General features: G+C 54.5%; 6 protein-coding genes across 6 annotated transcripts; 5 read left to right on the top strand and 1 right to left on the bottom strand.

Annotated features, from left to right (window-relative positions):
* Positions 1-510: 510 nt before the first annotated feature.
* Positions 511-3,075, top strand: GMORB2_1974 (uncharacterized protein; the record flags this gene model as incomplete). Its single annotated transcript, XM_035463954.1, has 1 exon — positions 511-3,075. One exon carries the CDS (start codon positions 511-513, stop codon positions 3,073-3,075), a length of 2,565 nt encoding a protein of 854 aa, XP_035320218.1.
* An 868-nt stretch (positions 3,076-3,943) lies between these two features.
* On the top strand, positions 3,944-5,872 carry GMORB2_1975 (dihydrolipoamide dehydrogenase; the record flags this gene model as incomplete). The annotated part of the gene is made up of 5 exons (XM_035463955.1): positions 3,944-4,002; positions 4,118-4,182; positions 4,272-4,351; positions 4,466-5,170; positions 5,255-5,872. 5 exons carry the CDS (start codon positions 3,944-3,946, stop codon positions 5,870-5,872), a joined length of 1,527 nt encoding a protein of 508 aa, XP_035320219.1.
* Positions 5,873-6,969: 1,097 nt separating this feature from the next.
* On the top strand, positions 6,970-8,763 carry GMORB2_1976 (sphingolipid 8-(E)-desaturase; the record flags this gene model as incomplete). Its single annotated transcript, XM_035463956.1, has 2 exons — positions 6,970-7,181; positions 7,254-8,763. 2 exons carry the CDS (start codon positions 6,970-6,972, stop codon positions 8,761-8,763), a joined length of 1,722 nt encoding a protein of 573 aa, XP_035320220.1.
* A 756-nt stretch (positions 8,764-9,519) lies between these two features.
* GMORB2_1977 (uncharacterized protein) lies at positions 9,520-12,932 on the top strand (the record flags this gene model as incomplete). The annotated part of the gene is made up of 9 exons (XM_035463957.1): positions 9,520-9,587; positions 9,765-10,167; positions 10,231-10,897; positions 10,959-11,882; positions 11,909-11,916; positions 11,951-12,096; positions 12,173-12,270; positions 12,331-12,490; positions 12,569-12,932. The coding sequence occupies 9 exons, from the start codon at positions 9,520-9,522 to the stop codon at positions 12,930-12,932; spliced, it is 2,838 nt and encodes a 945-aa protein (XP_035320221.1).
* Positions 12,933-13,160: 228 nt separating this feature from the next.
* On the bottom strand, positions 13,161-14,081 carry GMORB2_1978 (HAUS augmin-like complex subunit 1; the record flags this gene model as incomplete). The annotated part of the gene is made up of 1 exon (XM_035463958.1): positions 13,161-14,081. The coding sequence occupies one exon, from the start codon at positions 14,079-14,081 to the stop codon at positions 13,161-13,163; it is 921 nt and encodes a 306-aa protein (XP_035320222.1).
* Positions 14,082-14,880: 799 nt separating this feature from the next.
* GMORB2_1979 (DnaJ-like protein subfamily C member 3) lies at positions 14,881-16,578 on the top strand (the record flags this gene model as incomplete). The annotated part of the gene is made up of 2 exons (XM_035463959.1): positions 14,881-15,861; positions 15,955-16,578. The coding sequence occupies 2 exons, from the start codon at positions 14,881-14,883 to the stop codon at positions 16,576-16,578; spliced, it is 1,605 nt and encodes a 534-aa protein (XP_035320223.1).
* Positions 16,579-17,265: the final 687 nt, after the last annotated feature.

The following is a 17,265-nucleotide window of genomic DNA, read 5'->3' on the forward strand; positions in this document are numbered from 1 at the left end:
AAGCAAATGCATGAATAAGACGTCAAAAAGTGTCTATCATGCACTCACAGATGAGTGCGGTAGAAAGCGGCAGAAAATTATCGCCGTGGACTGACCAATTGCCAGTCTGCGCTTTCCGCTTTTTTTTTTTTCTGCCATCAACGGCAAGTACGAACGGAAGCTACGATTGACGTTCTTTCACTTGTAGTTTGACTTGATGTTCATTTCAACTGCAGTATTACAGGATCTTGGAAAGAAACAACAGCAGAAGTCATACATTATTCAACGCTCATTTTCTTGCAAATCAGTTCACTGCTTTGTATATTGACTTTCCTCGACCGCGAAGACCTCAGACAGATTTTTTTTCTTTCATCCCTCACCACAGCATTTTGATTCTTGTACCTTTCTCTCTCTCTCTCTCTCATATTGTCCCTTCTCTTACAATTCTTGGTGGTACACAAGTCTCATTCTGACACTCTTTTCCCCATTCCTCTTACGGTCTTCAATATGCCTTCCAATACGGTTTTCGAAATGCAAGACAGGATCTTCAAGAGCCTGGGCATCGAGACACCGGGACAAAGGCAGCAACAAAGGGGCCGGTCTAAAAGCAACCATCCGGGAGCACGAGTACCACAGACCAGAAAGGACCAGAGAAAGGCTCAGAGAGAACAGAAAAAGGCCAGCGCATACTCGAGAAACGGCAACAAGCCTCATCATTCGTCAAAACCCTCGGTGACCGCCACGCCCAAATCTGCTCCCAAGAAGTCGGCATTCACTGCTAGCAACGTGCCGTCAAACCTGGAAGGGTCAGAAGACGATGACTTGGAAGGCCCGGGCTTGGAAGAAGAAGATGACTCGAAAGAAGCGGATAGTTTTGATGGATCCGATGACGAGATAGATCTTGAGGAGAGTGACCAGGGCGAAGAGACCCTGGCCCACAAATCCAAAATCTCGAGCGCAGCGCAAGCAAAACTGGACCAGGATGACGCAGAGATTGAAGAGCTTGAGCGAAAACTCGGAATCAAGAAGGGAAGAAAGTCTCTCCCCAAGTCCTTCAAGGAGGATGGACTCGACCTTCTTCTGGGTGACTTAGATGGCCCAGGTGGTGATGATGAGTCTGAGGATGACGAGAAAGATTCATCCAAGAGGAAGCGTGACTACGACGACTGGCTTTCCGCAAAGAGGAGGAAGACTGAGTTGAAACCCTACCTGGCCAAAAAGGGCACTGACGAAGTGTCGGAACTGGAAGACGACGACGGCCTGAGCTTGAACGATGAGGGGGACTTTGACGATGGAGAGTCATATGATGGATTAGATGACACTAATGCCGAGCAACCGACCCGTCAAAGAGAAAACCCATACGTCGCTCCGACGACAGGACCAGTGGTAGCAAAATATGTGCCACCGTCACTGCGGAAACAGATGGGAGGCCAAAGGGAGGCTACGGAACGCCTGCGCAAGCAGTCCCAGGGTCTGATCAACCGTCTGACCGATGCCAACATCTTGTCCATTGTCCAGGGGGCCGAGGAGATCTACCAGAAGAATGCACGAGGAGATGTCACAGAGATGCTGACGGACGTCATTCTGGCCCAGGTCTGCAAGCCCGAGGCCCTTCCAGATCAGTTCTTCGTCCTCATGGGTGGCTTCGCAGCAGCCGTCTACAAGATCATCGGTTCGAGCTTTGGGTCTCACCTGATTCGACGCGTAGTCAATGACTTTGGGCAGGAATACGAAAAGGCCAGCGCCGTTCAGACGGACGAGTCAGCTATCCCCAAAGAACCTTCCAACCTTCTCACGTTCCTGTCTCAGCTCTACGTGTTCGAGGTGATTCGTTGCAAGATCCTTTTCGACTATATGGAGCGGCTCCTTGAAGACCTTACCGAACTCAATGTCGAGCTGTTGCTACGAATCTGCCGTAACGGAGGGCGTCTTCTCCGCAGAGACGATCCACAGGCTCTCAAGCATATTTCTGGCGCACTCAACAAAGCTGTCTCCAAGAAGGGACACGACAATGTCTCTGTCCGCACCAAGTTTATAGTCGAGACCATCGACCAACTGAAGAATAAGAAGGCGAAGGGCAAAGGAATGGATTCCGCCATGGTTTCGGAACACGTGGTGCGTATGAAGAAGCATTTGGGCGAGCTCAAGTCCCAGACGCGAAGGCTTGACGGCCTGACGCCCATGGGTGTGGATCTCGAGGATATCATCAAGGCCGACACACGAGGCAAGTGGTGGCTCGTCGGAGCCAGCGTTCCCGTCAAAAATCAGCGGCCAAAAGTCGATGGAGGGGACACAGATGAAGATGCAGACAGGAGCGATGCCAATGGTACGGATGTTGCGTCTGACACGGAGAGTGAAGACTTGGACTTCCTTCTACCCGACTACCCGAAGAAAGCTCGCGAACAGGGACTAGGGACTCCGTCCCAGATTGCCATATTCACTGCCATCATGATGGCCCCTGACGCCGACACTGGCTACCGTCAGTACCTCAACCTCAAACTTCGGAGGGATGACAGGCTGGAAATTGCCCGTGTTCTCGTTCAGTGCGTCGGCAGCGAGGCTGAGTACAACCCGTACTATGCCGCCGTGGCCATGCGAGTGTGTGACAACAACAACAAGGTCCGGTTCGCCTTCCAATCGCGCCTGTGGCAAATATTCAAGGCCATGGGGGAGTCCTTATTTGATGAGGACAGCGATGATCAAGATACAGCCGATGCTATCCGTTTCCGGGATGAGACGCGTGTGTGCAAGGTGGCCCGGTTCTACGCGGACCTCATTGCACAAGGTTCTCTACGAATCTCGGTCCTCAAACCCCTCAATCTTACCGAGATTGAGCCACACACGCACATATTCCTCGAGTCCCTCCTTGTTGGTCTCTTGCAGGAGTGCAAGTCAAAGAAACCGGAGAGGGAAGACAGTCGAGTGGAAAAGGCGTTTGGTGGCGCACGTGAGTTCACACAGCTGTCCGCTGGCCTCGATTGGTTCATGAGGGAGAGGCTCCAGAAGACCAAGGCGCTGAGTTCGACTAAACTGAAGAAGTTGGATGGTGTGAAGCGGAAAGCTCGGGTAGCCATCCAGGGAGTGGACGAAGAGTGATGCAGATGCAGATGCAGATGCAGGACAGGATTACTGACATAGTATGTTTTTGCATGTAGGCATGGCGGTGGGAATATGGGAAAGGAACGTGTATAGTAAGTAGTAGTACGAGTACAGGTAATACCTGGCTGTATGTATCAGTCAGCTCACTAAACTGAAAATACCATTGCATTGTTGTATATCATCTGATACGAGATGAATAAATGGAACGGGCCAGTATGGTTATGCACAGTGAGTAAATAGTATTATTATTAGTGCTGTCTCCTTTCATTCGAAAGACTGCAGTTACCAAGCAATTACCACGGCTACGTCAGGAAGGAGCGAGGTGAAACAACATTCGGGTTTTTACCGATAGCAACAGTACTGTTAGGAATACGTGCAATGATATTCAGAATGGGCTGATAGGCAATGCATGTATGATTTTACAGGTTAAGTACTACTATTACCGCCTAGTAGCTAACTATTTACTTTAGTACGTAGTGTTAAATACATGTAATACATGTATCCGTACTCCGTACAAGTAGAACTGATATGGACGCGGGATATAACGGATAAACAGAGGCCCCTTGGTGTGTAGGGTGTGGCCATGGTGGCCATGGCAGTCCCGTCGAGCCGAAAGCTGGCGAATGGCGGGACGAGAAAAAAATTGACTAGGAGGCAGCGGCCCAGACAGCTCCGTGCACGCGCCTCCTATTGGGCAGTACGGGACAATTGGAGCTCGGCCGTCTCCAACGACAGACACATACTCAACACCTTCAAACCAGTCGCTTTCTTCCTTCTCACGATTTCACTCCCTCTCGTCTTCCTCCTCCTCCCCCCCTTACAATCGTTAACGGCTTGTCAGGTCCTTTTGAGGCGATTCTCCATCATGTTCGCCAGCCGTCTTATTCCCCGGCATACCGCCCGTCCGGTCACTGCCCGCTCTACGTACGTTGGAAACCCCATGACATCAACAAAGGGCGATAGAAAGAGAAAAAGGATGTCGCGGGATTGTCTCTCGACGAGGCATCGCCTCATGCTAACCCGACTCTCATCTCAATAGCCTCCCCACAGTCGTCTCCGCACCCGCCCTGTCGCGATGGAGCCGTGCCTACTCGTCTGCCTCCGGTGCGTAACGATGATCAAGAAAAGATCAATCCCCCCCCGAAAACCCGAGTTTCTTTTCCCACCCTAACATTATTCCCCCCCCAAAACAGATGAGAAGGACCTTGTAATCATCGGTGGTGGTGTTGCTGGTTACGTCGCCGCCATCAAGGCCGGTCAGGAGGGCCTCAGCGTATGTTTTTTTTGTACCCCTTCCCTCTTTGCCTCCTTTTCCAATCGCGTATATATATACTTGGGCTTGGCTGTATTGGTCATGGTGGCTAACAAAACCCTCCCTGCTCTACAGGTCGCCTGTATCGAGAAGCGCGGTACCCTCGGTGGTACTTGCCTGAATGTCGGCTGCATTCCCTCCAAGTCGCTCCTCAACAACTCCCACCTCTACCACCAGATCCTCCATGACACCAAGAACCGTGGTATCGAGGTCGGTGACGTCAAGCTGAACCTGGCCAACCTTATGAAGGCCAAGGATAGCTCCGTCGCTGGCCTGACCAAGGGTGTTGAGTTCCTGCTCAAGAAGAACGGCGCCGACTACATTAAGGGGACCGGCTCCTTCATCAACGAGAACGAAGTCAAGGTTGAGCTCAACGACGGCGGCGAGACCACGCTCAAGGCTAAGAATATCCTCATTGCCACCGGCTCCGAGTCGACGCCCTTCCCCGGCCTCGAGATTGACGAGAAGCGCGTCATCACCAGCACCGGCGCCATCGCCCTCGACAAGGTCCCCGAGTCCCTCGTTGTCATTGGTGGAGGTATCATCGGTCTCGAGATGGCCTCCGTCTGGTCGAGGCTGGGCGCCAAGGTCACCGTTGTCGAGTTCCTCGGCCAGATCGGTGGTCCCGGTATGGATACGGAGATTGCCAAGGCTACCCAGAAGGTCCTGAAGAAGCAGGGCATCGAGTTCAAGCTCAACACCAAGGTTGTCAGCGGTGACACCTCTGGCGAGCAGATCAAGCTCGAGGTGGACGCTGCCAAGGGCGGCAAGCCCGAGTCTGTACGTGTCACAACACTCTCTTGACTCCCTGAGCTTCCTTCTCTCGTTCGGTCTTCGCTTCAATTGCTAACGTGCACATGACAGATTGACGCCGAGACTGTTCTCGTCGCCATCGGCCGCCGCCCGTACACCGCCGGCCTCGGCTTGGAGAACGTTGGACTCGATGTTGACGAGCGTGGCCGCGTCGTCATCGACTCCGAGTACCGCACCAAGATCCCTCACATTCGCTGCGTTGGTGACGCCACCTTTGGCCCCATGCTTGCTCACAAGGCTGAGGAGGAGGCCGTCGCCGTCGTCGAGTACATCAAGAAGGGCCACGGCCACGTCAACTACGGCTGCATCCCCTCGGTCATGTACACCTACCCCGAGGTTGCCTGGGTCGGCCAGACCGAGCAGGATCTGAAGAACCAAGGGATCCCCTACCGCATCGGTACCTTCCCCTTCAGCGCCAACTCGCGTGCCAAGACCAACCTCGACACCGAGGGTATGGTCAAGATGATTGCCGACCCCGAGACCGACCGTCTTCTCGGTGTCCACATCATCGGCCCTAACGCTGGTGAGATGATCGCCGAGGGCACCCTGGCTCTTGAGTACGGTGCCTCCACCGAGGACATTGCCAGGACGTGCCACGCCCACCCTACCCTGGCCGAGGCCTTCAAGGAGGCTGCCATGGCCACCCACGCCAAGGCCATCCACTTTTAAGCCAGCAAGCAAAGCTTTTTGTCCCAATATTACCTGCACCGTTTCCCGCGGGCTTCCAGTCAATATGCCGGCCATCTTTCCCCTCTCCCCCATACTTTCTTCTTTGTTTTGGTTGTTGTCTGTTGTAGGAATTGGCTCGGCGTCCACCGTCATTCTTTAATATGGGAAGAATAGACCTTGGGGATGCATCATATCTTTTATTTTATTTTGTCGTTGAGTTTCCATGACCCTGGTCTCTCTCTCTCCGGCTCGGGTCATTGACCATGTGGTGCAGATTGGGGGCTCTGTAAACTAGTAAATAATACTACTGCCCTAGAGAAAAAAATTACGGAATGAGAAGCTGGCCAAGTAAGAGCTGACTGTTCATTGTACATGCTGAATTGAACAATTGACCTTGATAACGCCTTACGACCAACACTGGTGCTGGTATGGGTACCTGTTTCTACCTGTAATCTTGGAAGTTCAGTCCATCTCTATATGTTGATCGTGTCTACATGCATTGGTAGGGGGTTACCACTTACCAGTGATGTTGCTGGTTCTCGTTCAACGTGCAATAATCAAGGAAATCTACATGTACATGACTGTGGGGTCACCGCTTTTGCTCCGCCACACTCGGTCGGACCTGCAGGATACCAACACGGAGCAGCACCTGCCGTAGTTGAATGTCGTATGTTGTTACTTGTATTACTATTCCTCCATTTTCTGTGCTGCGTCGTACGTTGCTCTTTCCCTTCTGAAATCGAGACTAAAACAGTGGAACGTTTTCAGCCTCTCGGGGACATCCAGTGACCCGGCACTTTGTAACGCGTGTTGTGTACAGCTTACATAATTGGACGCATAGCTACATGCGGTCGTTCCCTCCGGTGCACACCATCGAGTCAAAGGGAGAAAGGCTTGAACTCTAGCCGATACGCTTTTGGCGGTGTGTTCCCCTTTCTTATCCCTCGCTGTAAGACCATTGACTACTTGTCGCACAAACTACCAAATGTCCCTGTGACAGCAACGCAAGGAGACAAAAGAGGACAATGGGAGATACGGAATCGATTTCACAAGCCACGCGGGGCCAACAACAGCAACCGCAACGCCCGCCCGCCAAGATGACGACGACCCCTGCTGCTGGAGGAAAGCCCCAGAGGACCTACCCCCTCATGTCTCGCGAGGATGTTGAGGCCCTGATCGCAGAGGGCCGGAAGATTATCATATTCGACGGCCATGTCCTCAGGGTCGATGGGTGGATCAAGTTCCACCCAGGTGGTGACAAGGCCATACTGCACATGGTTGGCAAGGATGCAACCGACGAAATGGTAGCGTATGTTTTGTCGGCCTCTTTTTTTTTGAATTGGATCAGAATCACGCAGGAACACGCTGACAAAGGACGCAGGCTGCACTCGTACGAAGCGACGGAGCAGATGGCTCGATACCGAATTGGTCGCATCGAAGGTTACTGGAAGAACTTTTTGCCACCCATCCAAGGAGGGACTTTCCGATCACGAGCAGAGCTCAGTGAACAGGATGAGGAGACGGACAGCGCACACGAGGTCGACACGGCCAGCTCGGCTGACTCGAGGGCACCGTCACCAGTGTTTGATAAGGTTGCAGGTGGCATGAGGAAGCGGACGGCGACGACGACGACGGTGACAACATGTCTGGAGGAAGGCAGGCCAAAGCCGTCGGTGGAAGCAGCAGCGACTGATATAGAAGACGACGGCATGACGTTCCTCGACACACTCACGCGGGAGCGAATCACGCTGGACTTGAACAAGTACCCGGCACAGGACCCGGAAACGCAGGGCGAGGTGATGTCCAAGTACCGAGAGTTGCACCAGCGGATCCGCGACGCGGGCTTGTACGACTGCAACTACTGGGCGTACGCGGTGGAATGCTCGCGGTACCTGGCGCTGGCGATCACGTCGCTGGTGTGCCTGCGAGCGGGGTGGTATATGACGAGCGCGTTCGCGCTGGGTGGGCTGTGGCACCAGCTGGTATTTACGGCGCACGACGCGGGTCACATAGGCATCACGCACAACTTCCAGGTGGACAGCGTGATTGGTATCATCATTGCCGACTTCATCGGTGGCCTGTCGATGGGGTGGTGGAAGTCGAGCCACAACGTGCACCACATCGTGACCAACGCGCCCGAGCACGACCCGGACATTGAGCACCTGCCCTTCTTCGCCATTTCGCACCGGTTCCTGACGAACCTCAAGTCGACGTACTACGACCGGCTGATGGCGTACGACGCCGTCGCCAAGGTGATGCTGCGCGTCCAGTCGTGGACATACTACCCCATCCTGTCGCTGGCGCGCTTCAACCTGTACGTTCTCTCGTGGGACTATCTGCTCGCCGGGAGGGGTCCCAGGAAGGGCGTGGCCGCCTGGTTCCGCTGGCTAGAACTCACCGGCCAGGTCTTTTTCTACATCTGGTACGGCTACCTGGTCATCTACAAGTCGCTCCCGGACGGTTGGACCCGCTTCGGCTACATCATGATCAGCAACATGACGGCGTCGCCGCTGCACGTCCAGATCGTCCTGTCGCACTTTGCCATGAGCACGGCTGACCTGGGGCCCCAGGAGTCCTTCCCCCAGAGGATGCTCCGCACGACCATGGACGTCGACTGCCCTCCCTGGCTCGACTTCATCCACGGTGGGCTCCAGTTTCAGGCCATCCACCACCTGTTCCCCCGCGTACCACGTCACAACCTCCGCAGGATGCAGTCCATGGTCCAGGAGTTCTGTAACGATGTTGGGATCCCTTATGCCCTCTACGGCTTCACGGACGGCAACAAGCAGGTCATTGGCAGGTTGTCCGAGGTCTCTAGGCAGGCGGCCATTCTAGCAAAGTGCCAAAAGGCGGTGTCGCAGAGCGGCGACATCTTCGGACACGGTCACTGAACTGTGTGCATCTTTCGTCTCTTTTCTCTCGCTCCGTAATTTCTTTACAGCGTGTCTGATATCGACTAGATTCACACTACATATATGTCTTGGCAGTGCTGCGTTAACGCTTCTGTCTAGTACATGAACGATGGATTCTTTTTATGGGTAGCGATAAATAAAAATAAGAATGATTTTATGTTGGAGACTGCACGTACAGCACTTGCTCGTATATATATAAAGTGGCTAGAAAGCGTGAGTTTATAATGTAATACGAAACCATCTCGTAAGTAGAAAACGGTCAGTAGCGGCCATACGGGTACGACCATTTTCATATGCACAACAGCAACGATGCACATGTTGTATAATAGTCGCCATCAGACGCGTCGGTAGTTGGGGCCTTGTGCTTTCTTTGGTGGTGGTGGAGTCCTTTTTTTTGGCTTTGTATGGTATGATATTACGGTCAGGTCCCTAAGCTTAGGTGTGTGTGTGTGTGTATGTGTGTGTGTTGACGTAGCATGGAGCTAAACCGTTGCTGCTGTCTCTCTCTTCCCGTCCCACATCGCTAAAACAAGAACAGACGACCCTCCTTCACCACCGCAGCATCTCTTTCCTTCTTCTTCTTATTCCCTCAAACCCCATCTCACACACACATATATATACATTTGTCGCTCTTGTTAAAAGAAACAACAACAACAACAATAACTCCGATAGTATCTTTCCAGTCCCCCAAGCCGGTGTCGGCCATCCCCGGCATGTTTGTTCTGACCGCCCGTCATGGACACCAATATCCAGCGCGCTCTCAACGACAAGCTCTACGATAAACGCAAGGCTGGAGCTCTCGAGTATGTTCAGAGCCCCCGCCCTCCTAGGTCTCACTTTTTTTGCAGCGGGCCGCATCGTTCTATGCTGTTCCAACTGCCAGCGTTCTTCCCCCCACCTTTCCCCCCCTTCCTCTCGTTTGAACCCCTCCATCTCTTGAGACTCATCGAAACTTGGAGAGATAAGACTGACATTTACAGACTCGAGAGAATTATCCGTGAGGCTACTACGGACGGCAACTCGGAAAAGGTGCTGTGTATTATCGAACAGCTCTGCAATGATTACGCATATGCTGTTAATCAGCCCCATGCTAGGAATGGAGGTCTCATCGGTCTGGCCGCTGCTGCTATCGCACTTGGACCTGTAAACTCTTCCCCCCTCCTGTTCATCTTTTTTCAACTCACAACCCGGCGGCTGACCCCTTGCTTTTTGCAGGATCTGCCCAAATATCTGTCAAGGATAGTTCCTCCCGTACTGGCGTGCTTCACGGACCAGGATGCCAGGGTGCGGTACTATGCATGCGAGGCCATGTACAACATCGCCAAGGTTGGGAAAGGCGAGATACTCATATATTTTAACAGCATATTTGATCAGTTGTGCAAGGTAGGAATACCCATCAACACATAACAGTGTAGTCTCGGCTGCTTACCTCTCCACGTCATTTAGCTTGCTGCGGACTCGGAGCTGTCCGTCAAGAACGGGGCTGAGCTCTTGGACCGCCTCGTCAAGGATATTGTATCTGAATCGGCGGCTTCCTACGTCTCGGTCATGGAACTGCCATCGGATTATGAGGGAGACGACAAGGCCAGCCTCTTTGATGACCCGGCCATCACACTGCCAACGGCCTTTTCCCTCCCCAGGTTCATCCCCCTGCTGAGGGAGCGTATATGCGTTATCAACCCCTTCACCCGAAACTTTCTTGTCGGCTGGCTCACCCTTCTCGACTCTATCCCCGACTTGGAGCTCGTCACCTACCTCCCCGACTTCCTTGGCGGCCTCCTCAAATTCTTGGGGGACCAGACCGCTGATGTGCGCGCCTCCACACAGACTTGCCTTGACAAGTTTCTCAGCGAGATCAAGCGTATATCGCGCGTCAAGAAGGGCATACTCGACTCTAAGAAGCAGAGGGATGGCGGCAAGCGTAAGCGACAGGACTCTGCTGACAGTGGCAGTGGTCGTGCTCCCCTGGAAGAGGGTGACGAGCTCGACTCCGATGCCATACTTGATGACGACCCCGATGATCTCGACGAGGACTGGATACCAGGTCAGGATGTCGAGATTAACTACAAGGAAATCCTGGAGATTCTAACATCCACGCTTGACTCACCCTTGGGTACGTTTTCTCTCTACTTCGTCCTCTGCCTATCTATGTACTGTTGCTGACAATCCTGTAGAAGAGGACTGCTTGCTTGAATCTCTACGGTGGATTGTCGAGTTCCTCGAAATCTGCCCCGAGGAGGTCCTTCCCTCCACTCCTAAGATCCTGTCACACATGCTGCCCGCCATGGCCAGCCCAAACGAGACGATTCATCTCGCTGCAACGCGCGTAAACGGCTGTCTGATGGACTATGTAGTCTCGCTGTCGGACGAACCAAGCACCAAGGCTCCGGCAAATATCCATGGACTCGCTCAGGCGACGGCCTCTCGTCCCGATGTCACAGGCAGCGGCAGGACGTCTCTGAAGAGCATGTCCGAGCCCGAGGTCACCCGTAGGTCCTCTGAAGTTCAGCATGGCCGCTCGGCTTCCACCGCGACTGCCGGTGCAGTCGGTGCAGCCACCACCGTCACCACCACCCCGAAGTCGCAATCCGGCCTGGACTACGGGGCCGCCGTGAGCTCGTTGACTCTCCTCTTCCTCAACGATCATGAGGCCACACGCGTCGCCGCCATGACTTGGCTCATCATGCTGCACCGCAAGGCGCCCCAGAAGGTGCTGGCCTACGGCGACGGCATCTTCCCGGCCCTGCTCAAGACTCTATCCGACCCCTCGGACACTGTCGTCACCAAGGACCTCCAGCTGCTGTCGCAGATTGCCCGCACGAGCGAGGAGGCCTACTTCAACACCTTCATGGTTAACCTCCTGTCGCTATTTTCGACCGACCGCAAGCTTCTCGAGACCAGGGGCAACCTCATAATCCGCCAACTGTCTCTCAACCTCAGCCCCGAGCGCATATACCGCACAATGGCCGAGTGTATAGAGAGGGAGGAGGACCTCGAGTTTGCCTCCATCATGGTCCAGAACCTCAACAATAACCTCATCACTGCGCCTCAGCTGGCCGACATGCGCAAGCGTCTGCGCAACCTAGATAGCAGGGCAAGTACCATCACCTCTATAACATGAAAGGAGACGGAGTAGGGAGAAACTAGTTGGCTATCGATTGTCTAGCTAACACATCCGTTCTCGTATCTAAAGGACGGCCAGACACTCTTCGTCACCTTGTTCCGTTCGTGGTGCTACAACGCCGTGGCTACCTTTTCACTGTGTCTGCTTGCCCAGGCTTACGAACAGGCATACCATTTGCTACAAATCTTGTACGACCACTCTTTTTCTTTCTATCTCCTTCCGCTCTGTTCCGTCAAACGTATATGACTGACCGATACATTGCAGCGGGGAGCTGGATATGACGGTCAATCTACTAATTCAAGTCGACAAGCTGGTTCAGCTGATTGAATCGCCCGTCTTCACCTGTAAGGCCCTCCTGCCACGTATGATATGGAACACAGGCTGACTTTTCACTCCCCCCCCCCCCTCCTCGGTTGATACAGACCTCCGACTACAGCTGCTGGAGCCGGAGAAATACCCGTACCTGTATAAGTGCATGTACGGTATTCTCATGCTCCTCCCTCAATCATCTGCCTTTGCTGCCCTGAAGAACCGCCTAAACAGCGTCAGCTCTATAGGATATCTACACATGGCTCCGAAGAGGTAAGCCCTTCAGCATTCCTTCCCGGGATTTCCCCCGGAGCTAAGAACCGTTTTCAGATGCTGACCAGGAACGAACAGTACGAGCATGACTTCAAGCACCTCCAGCTATGACAGGCCAAACAGGCTAAAGAGTCGTGATGATAACGCCATCCGTTGGGTCGATCTGCTGGAGAAGTTCCGTAGCGTCCAGGAGAGGGCAAGGAGGGCCCAAAACCAGGATGCCGAGGGGGACACCATCCCGCCGCTGGGGGTCAGCGAGCTCCGGATAGGAGACGGTGCGCTGGACGGTAGGGACAAGGATGGAAGAGGATACGGTGCTAATACACCCGTCTTGGCGCCCAAGGAGGCAGCACCGACGCCGGCACCGGCGCCAAAGAGGTCGGGGCTTGGAAGGCAATTCGGGCGATTGGGTGGTGCTGTCTCTGGGAAGAACCGTCGCTAGCGCCTGTGTGCTTCCCCGGAAAGGACGTCGCCATCTTGAGCAGCCCCATGCATGTAAAATTTGTTTTCCTTTTCTTGCCGCGGAAGAGATACCGCGCATTTCTATCTGACGAAAGGATGCTGGATAAGGAAGGAACCAGAGAGAATGTTGTATGGAAATATGTATGCTGTTTTGTGTGTTGTACTTGGAAATAGGGAACATTGATGTAGAGAGGGCGAAAATGTTATCTCAATGCCGACGCTTGACAGGACTTTCGCGTTCCACGAGACCCTCAAAGACAGCATCGCGCTGGGACGTGGCACGACGCAGCTGGGATCGGAGATGATCGAGCTCGTCACGAGCCAGGTCGGGATCGCTGGGCAGGCCGGCAAAGGCGGATATCTGGGCGTCGAGCTGCTTCTTTTGGGCGAGCAGGTCAAGGTAAGCCTGCTCCTGGAGGGAGACGTCCTCGATGGTGGCGCGTGGGTTGGCAGAGGAGGCCTGGGCAGCGGCGACGCGGCCCTGCAGCTCGGGCAGCTGGGCCGTCATGGTCTTGACCTTGCGCTGCAGGTCGAGGTTCTCCCTGGCCATGTGGGCCGGGGGTCTGTAGTCGTCGCGGGTGTCGAGGGCGCGCACCAGGTCGGCCATGCGGTCGACATCGGCCTCTACGTAGCCCTGCAGCGCATCGACGCGAGCCTGCATTTGCTCCGCGGCGTGGACACGGCGCTGGGCCTGCATGAGGCTGCGGGCCAGGTCCTCGGGTTCCGGGTGGGCGATGCCGGCCTGCACGGCCATGCTGGCCATGGCATCGAGGGCCGTCTGACCCTCATGGGGGAGCTCGTCCTCCACGGCGGCGAGGATGGCATCCCTCAACTTGTTGTTGCCATCCGTCTTGTTGCCGTCCATACTCTCGAGCTCAATCAGGGCATCCTTCTCCGCGCGGGAGACCATCTGTCTCTCCTCGTCGGCGACTTCGTTAAATGCCGCCAGCGCGAGGAGCGCCTGCAGGGTTTCGGGGTTGCGTTCGAACGACGGCACCGGACGGCCGGCGTACTTGGCCGATAGCCATGAGTCGATGTAGGACCAGTCACGAGCGGCAGAGGCGGCTTGTCGGGCCACGGAGGGGGAGAAGATGGCTGCGTCTTCGGATAGGTGTCTGTGGTGAGACATGATTTGAAAGTTACTCTCGAGTTTCAATGTAGGCAAGAGATCTGGCGGTCATGTATTATGGAGTGCTACTACTGGACCACCTGTACATGTCCAAGCCTTGGCGGGGTAATTCCGCGGGGATGGGGACGGGAGAAGGGGCGGGCGCCCACCCGCTGTCACCAGCCGCTGTTAGGCGGAATTAATCCACTATTATGCAGTGACTTACAGGGCCACTGCCCGCAACGGCCATTTTGGCCTACAGCGGTTGTGTCAGTGGTCGTCAACGCCCCGGCCACTGTAGCTTTTCCATCCATTGGCCTGAATTCCGTCATGTTCCATTTGCCTCCCCCCCCCAAAGGACAGCGTGGATTTATTATTGGCATCACGGATGCTTCAATTCTTTACTCGTATCTACTCGTACACGCTCTCTTCTCTCCCCCTGATCCTCATCCTACATAATCCTGTCTGCCCATCCGGATTTGATAAACATACTCGCTGAGCCATTCGCGTCTCTATCTCCCTCTCTCCTTTCCCGTAGCGGTGCACATGTGTGCTAGCATTACTGGCTCGTAAGAGTTGTTGTATATTTTGTTGGTATGTACAGCCTCGCACGGATAGCAAAAGCGTGGTCTTTTCCTCATGCACTTCATTCCTGTTGGGCGTATCGGTCGCTTCACCCCTTTTCCCTTCCGTCTGACATACATTTCTTAGCCTCTACATATACACTCGCTCGCGCTCGCTTATCCCTCCTTTTCCTTCTTTCAATTCCGAAAGGGCGCGCGACCTTCGCTTTCGCCACCGACGACGACAAAGACACATAATGGCTCTCCGTCTCTGCACGCTGGCCATGGCGGCCAGCCTCATCGCCACGGGCGCCACGATATCACCACAGGAAATTCCCACAGACGTCCCCGTGTCGTCCATCCTGACGACGGCACAGGGCCACTTGACCCGGGGCGAGACCAACGAGGCCCTCATGTACTACGACGCCGCCATCGCCCGCGACCCGTCCAACTACCTGAGCCTGTTCAAGCGTGGCGCCACGTACCTGTCACTGGGAAAGACGAACAAAGCGACGGCCGACTTCAACAAGGTGCTGGCTCTAGAGCCCAACTTTGAGGGTGCCCACCTACAGCTGGCCAGAATCAAGTCCCGCTCGGCCGACTGGGAAGGCGCGCGCGCAGGATACCTGGCCGCTGGCAAGGGTGCCGACTCGATCGAGATGCAGGAGCTGGATGAGGCCAAAGGCGCCGTCGACCTAGCCGAGGCGGCCGCCGCCGCGGGCCAGTGGGAGGAGTGCGTGAGCCACGCGGGTGCCGCCATCCTCGTCGCCGGCCGGTCGGCCCCACTGCGTGAGCTTAGGTCGCGCTGCCGCTTCGCCCGTGGCGAGGTCGAGGAGGGCATAGCCGACTTGCAGCACCTGCTCAGCATGCGGCCGGGCGACACGAATCCTCACGTCATCATCTCGGCCACGTCCTTTTACGGGCTCGACGCCTTGGACAAGGGCGTCGACCAGGCCAGGAAGTGCCTGCACTCGGACCCTGAGTCCAAGGTCTGCAAGAAGCTCCTCAAGCAGGAGAAGGCCATCCAGAAGGCCTACGCTAAGATTATCACCCAACTCGAGCGGGGCCAGATGACGACTGCCGGACGCGCCCTCGTCGGCCACGGTGAGGAGTCGGGCCTCATCAATGACATAAATGACCAGATTGCTGCCCTGCGCAAGGCTGGCAGCATCCCCGAATCCGTCAGCTCGCGTCTATATCAGCATGCCATCGAGATGACATGCCAGGCCTACTCAGAGGTGAGTTTTACTTACCCCCTCTCCTCTATCCTCTTTCCCATTATACAAGACCCTCCTCCACAACACAGCAACTGCTAACACACCCGTAAACAGTCCAACCACAAGGATGCAACGAAGTACTGCACAGAGACGATAGACCTAGACGCCAAGTCCTTCTGGGGCCTACTGCACCAGGGCAAGTCGCAGCTCCGGAGCGAAGACTGGGAGGCGGCGATACGCACGCTGCAGGAGGCGGCGGAGGCGCACCCGGACAAGAAGGAGCAGGTGGACCGGCTCCTGCACAAGGCACAGAATGGCTTGAAGCGCAGCAAGACAAAGGACTACTACAAGGTCCTCGGGGTGTCTCACGACGCCGACGAGCGCCAGATCAAGTCGGCCTACCGCAAGCAGACCAAGCAGTTCCACCCGGACAAGGCCGCTAAGCAGGGAATCTCCAAGGAGGAGGCCGAGAAGAAGATGGCCTCTATCAACGAGGCATACGAGGTCCTCAGCAACCCCGAGCTTAAGGCCCGCTTTGACAACGGCGACGACCCAAACTCCCAGGAGCAGCAGCACCGCCACCCCTTCCAGCAGGGCGGTTCGCCATTCAACTTCCAGGGAGGCCACACCCAGTTCAAGTTCACTCAGGGTGGCGGTCGCAAAGCTGGTGGTCAGGGCGGTTGGCCCTTTGGCGGCGGCGGTCCTGGCGGTCCCTTTGGCGCTCAGTTTGGCTTCTAAACACATACCACGTATCCCCCTTTTTAAAAAACCCTTGTACATATTATATCCTCTGTTCTCTCCACCGTCTCTGTCTTTCTATGTCCCTCCAAAGCGAAACAAACAAACAAAAAAAAAAGAGGGGGGAGAACAAAGTGTGGTGTCGTGCATTCTTTTTTTGTTCTCTTTTCATAAGGCGTTGTTGTATTGAGTATTAGTATTACTTAGGTGTAGCAAACTTTCCAATTCTACAATGACATGTCACAATCTTTCTACATCGATGCAACGAACTCTTCAGTCCGTATTGCCTCAACAATGGATCAATGCATGTTTGGCATTCCGGTGTGTATTCCCTGGTGAAGACGAAGAGAACCTCAACGACCAGATATCTCAGTTTTCCCCTATGAACCATCCATGTGCAGTAATCGACAAGACCGTGAAATAGAAGAAAGAAAAACCAAAAAGAAAAACAGTTGACTCCATCCGAAAGAGGAAAAAAGACTAGAGACCCTTTAATTCTTTTGACGCCGGCCATCGCCTTATTATCTTTACACACGACCCCCTTTAAATGTCCAGCCCTTTTACTTCTTTTGTCTTTGCTTTGTTGACGATGCTCCATGTATGACTCCCTATTCTTTTTTTTGTTTTGTTTGTTCCCCTTCCACCCCTCGGCGGCTCTTTGAGTAAAAAGAGTAGATCGAAAAAAAT

This window comes from Geosmithia morbida (assembly GCF_012550715.1).
Source record: "Geosmithia morbida isolate 1262 chromosome Unknown scaffold_11, whole genome shotgun sequence".
In the NCBI taxonomy this organism is placed as follows: domain Eukaryota; kingdom Fungi; phylum Ascomycota; class Sordariomycetes; order Hypocreales; family Bionectriaceae; genus Geosmithia; species Geosmithia morbida.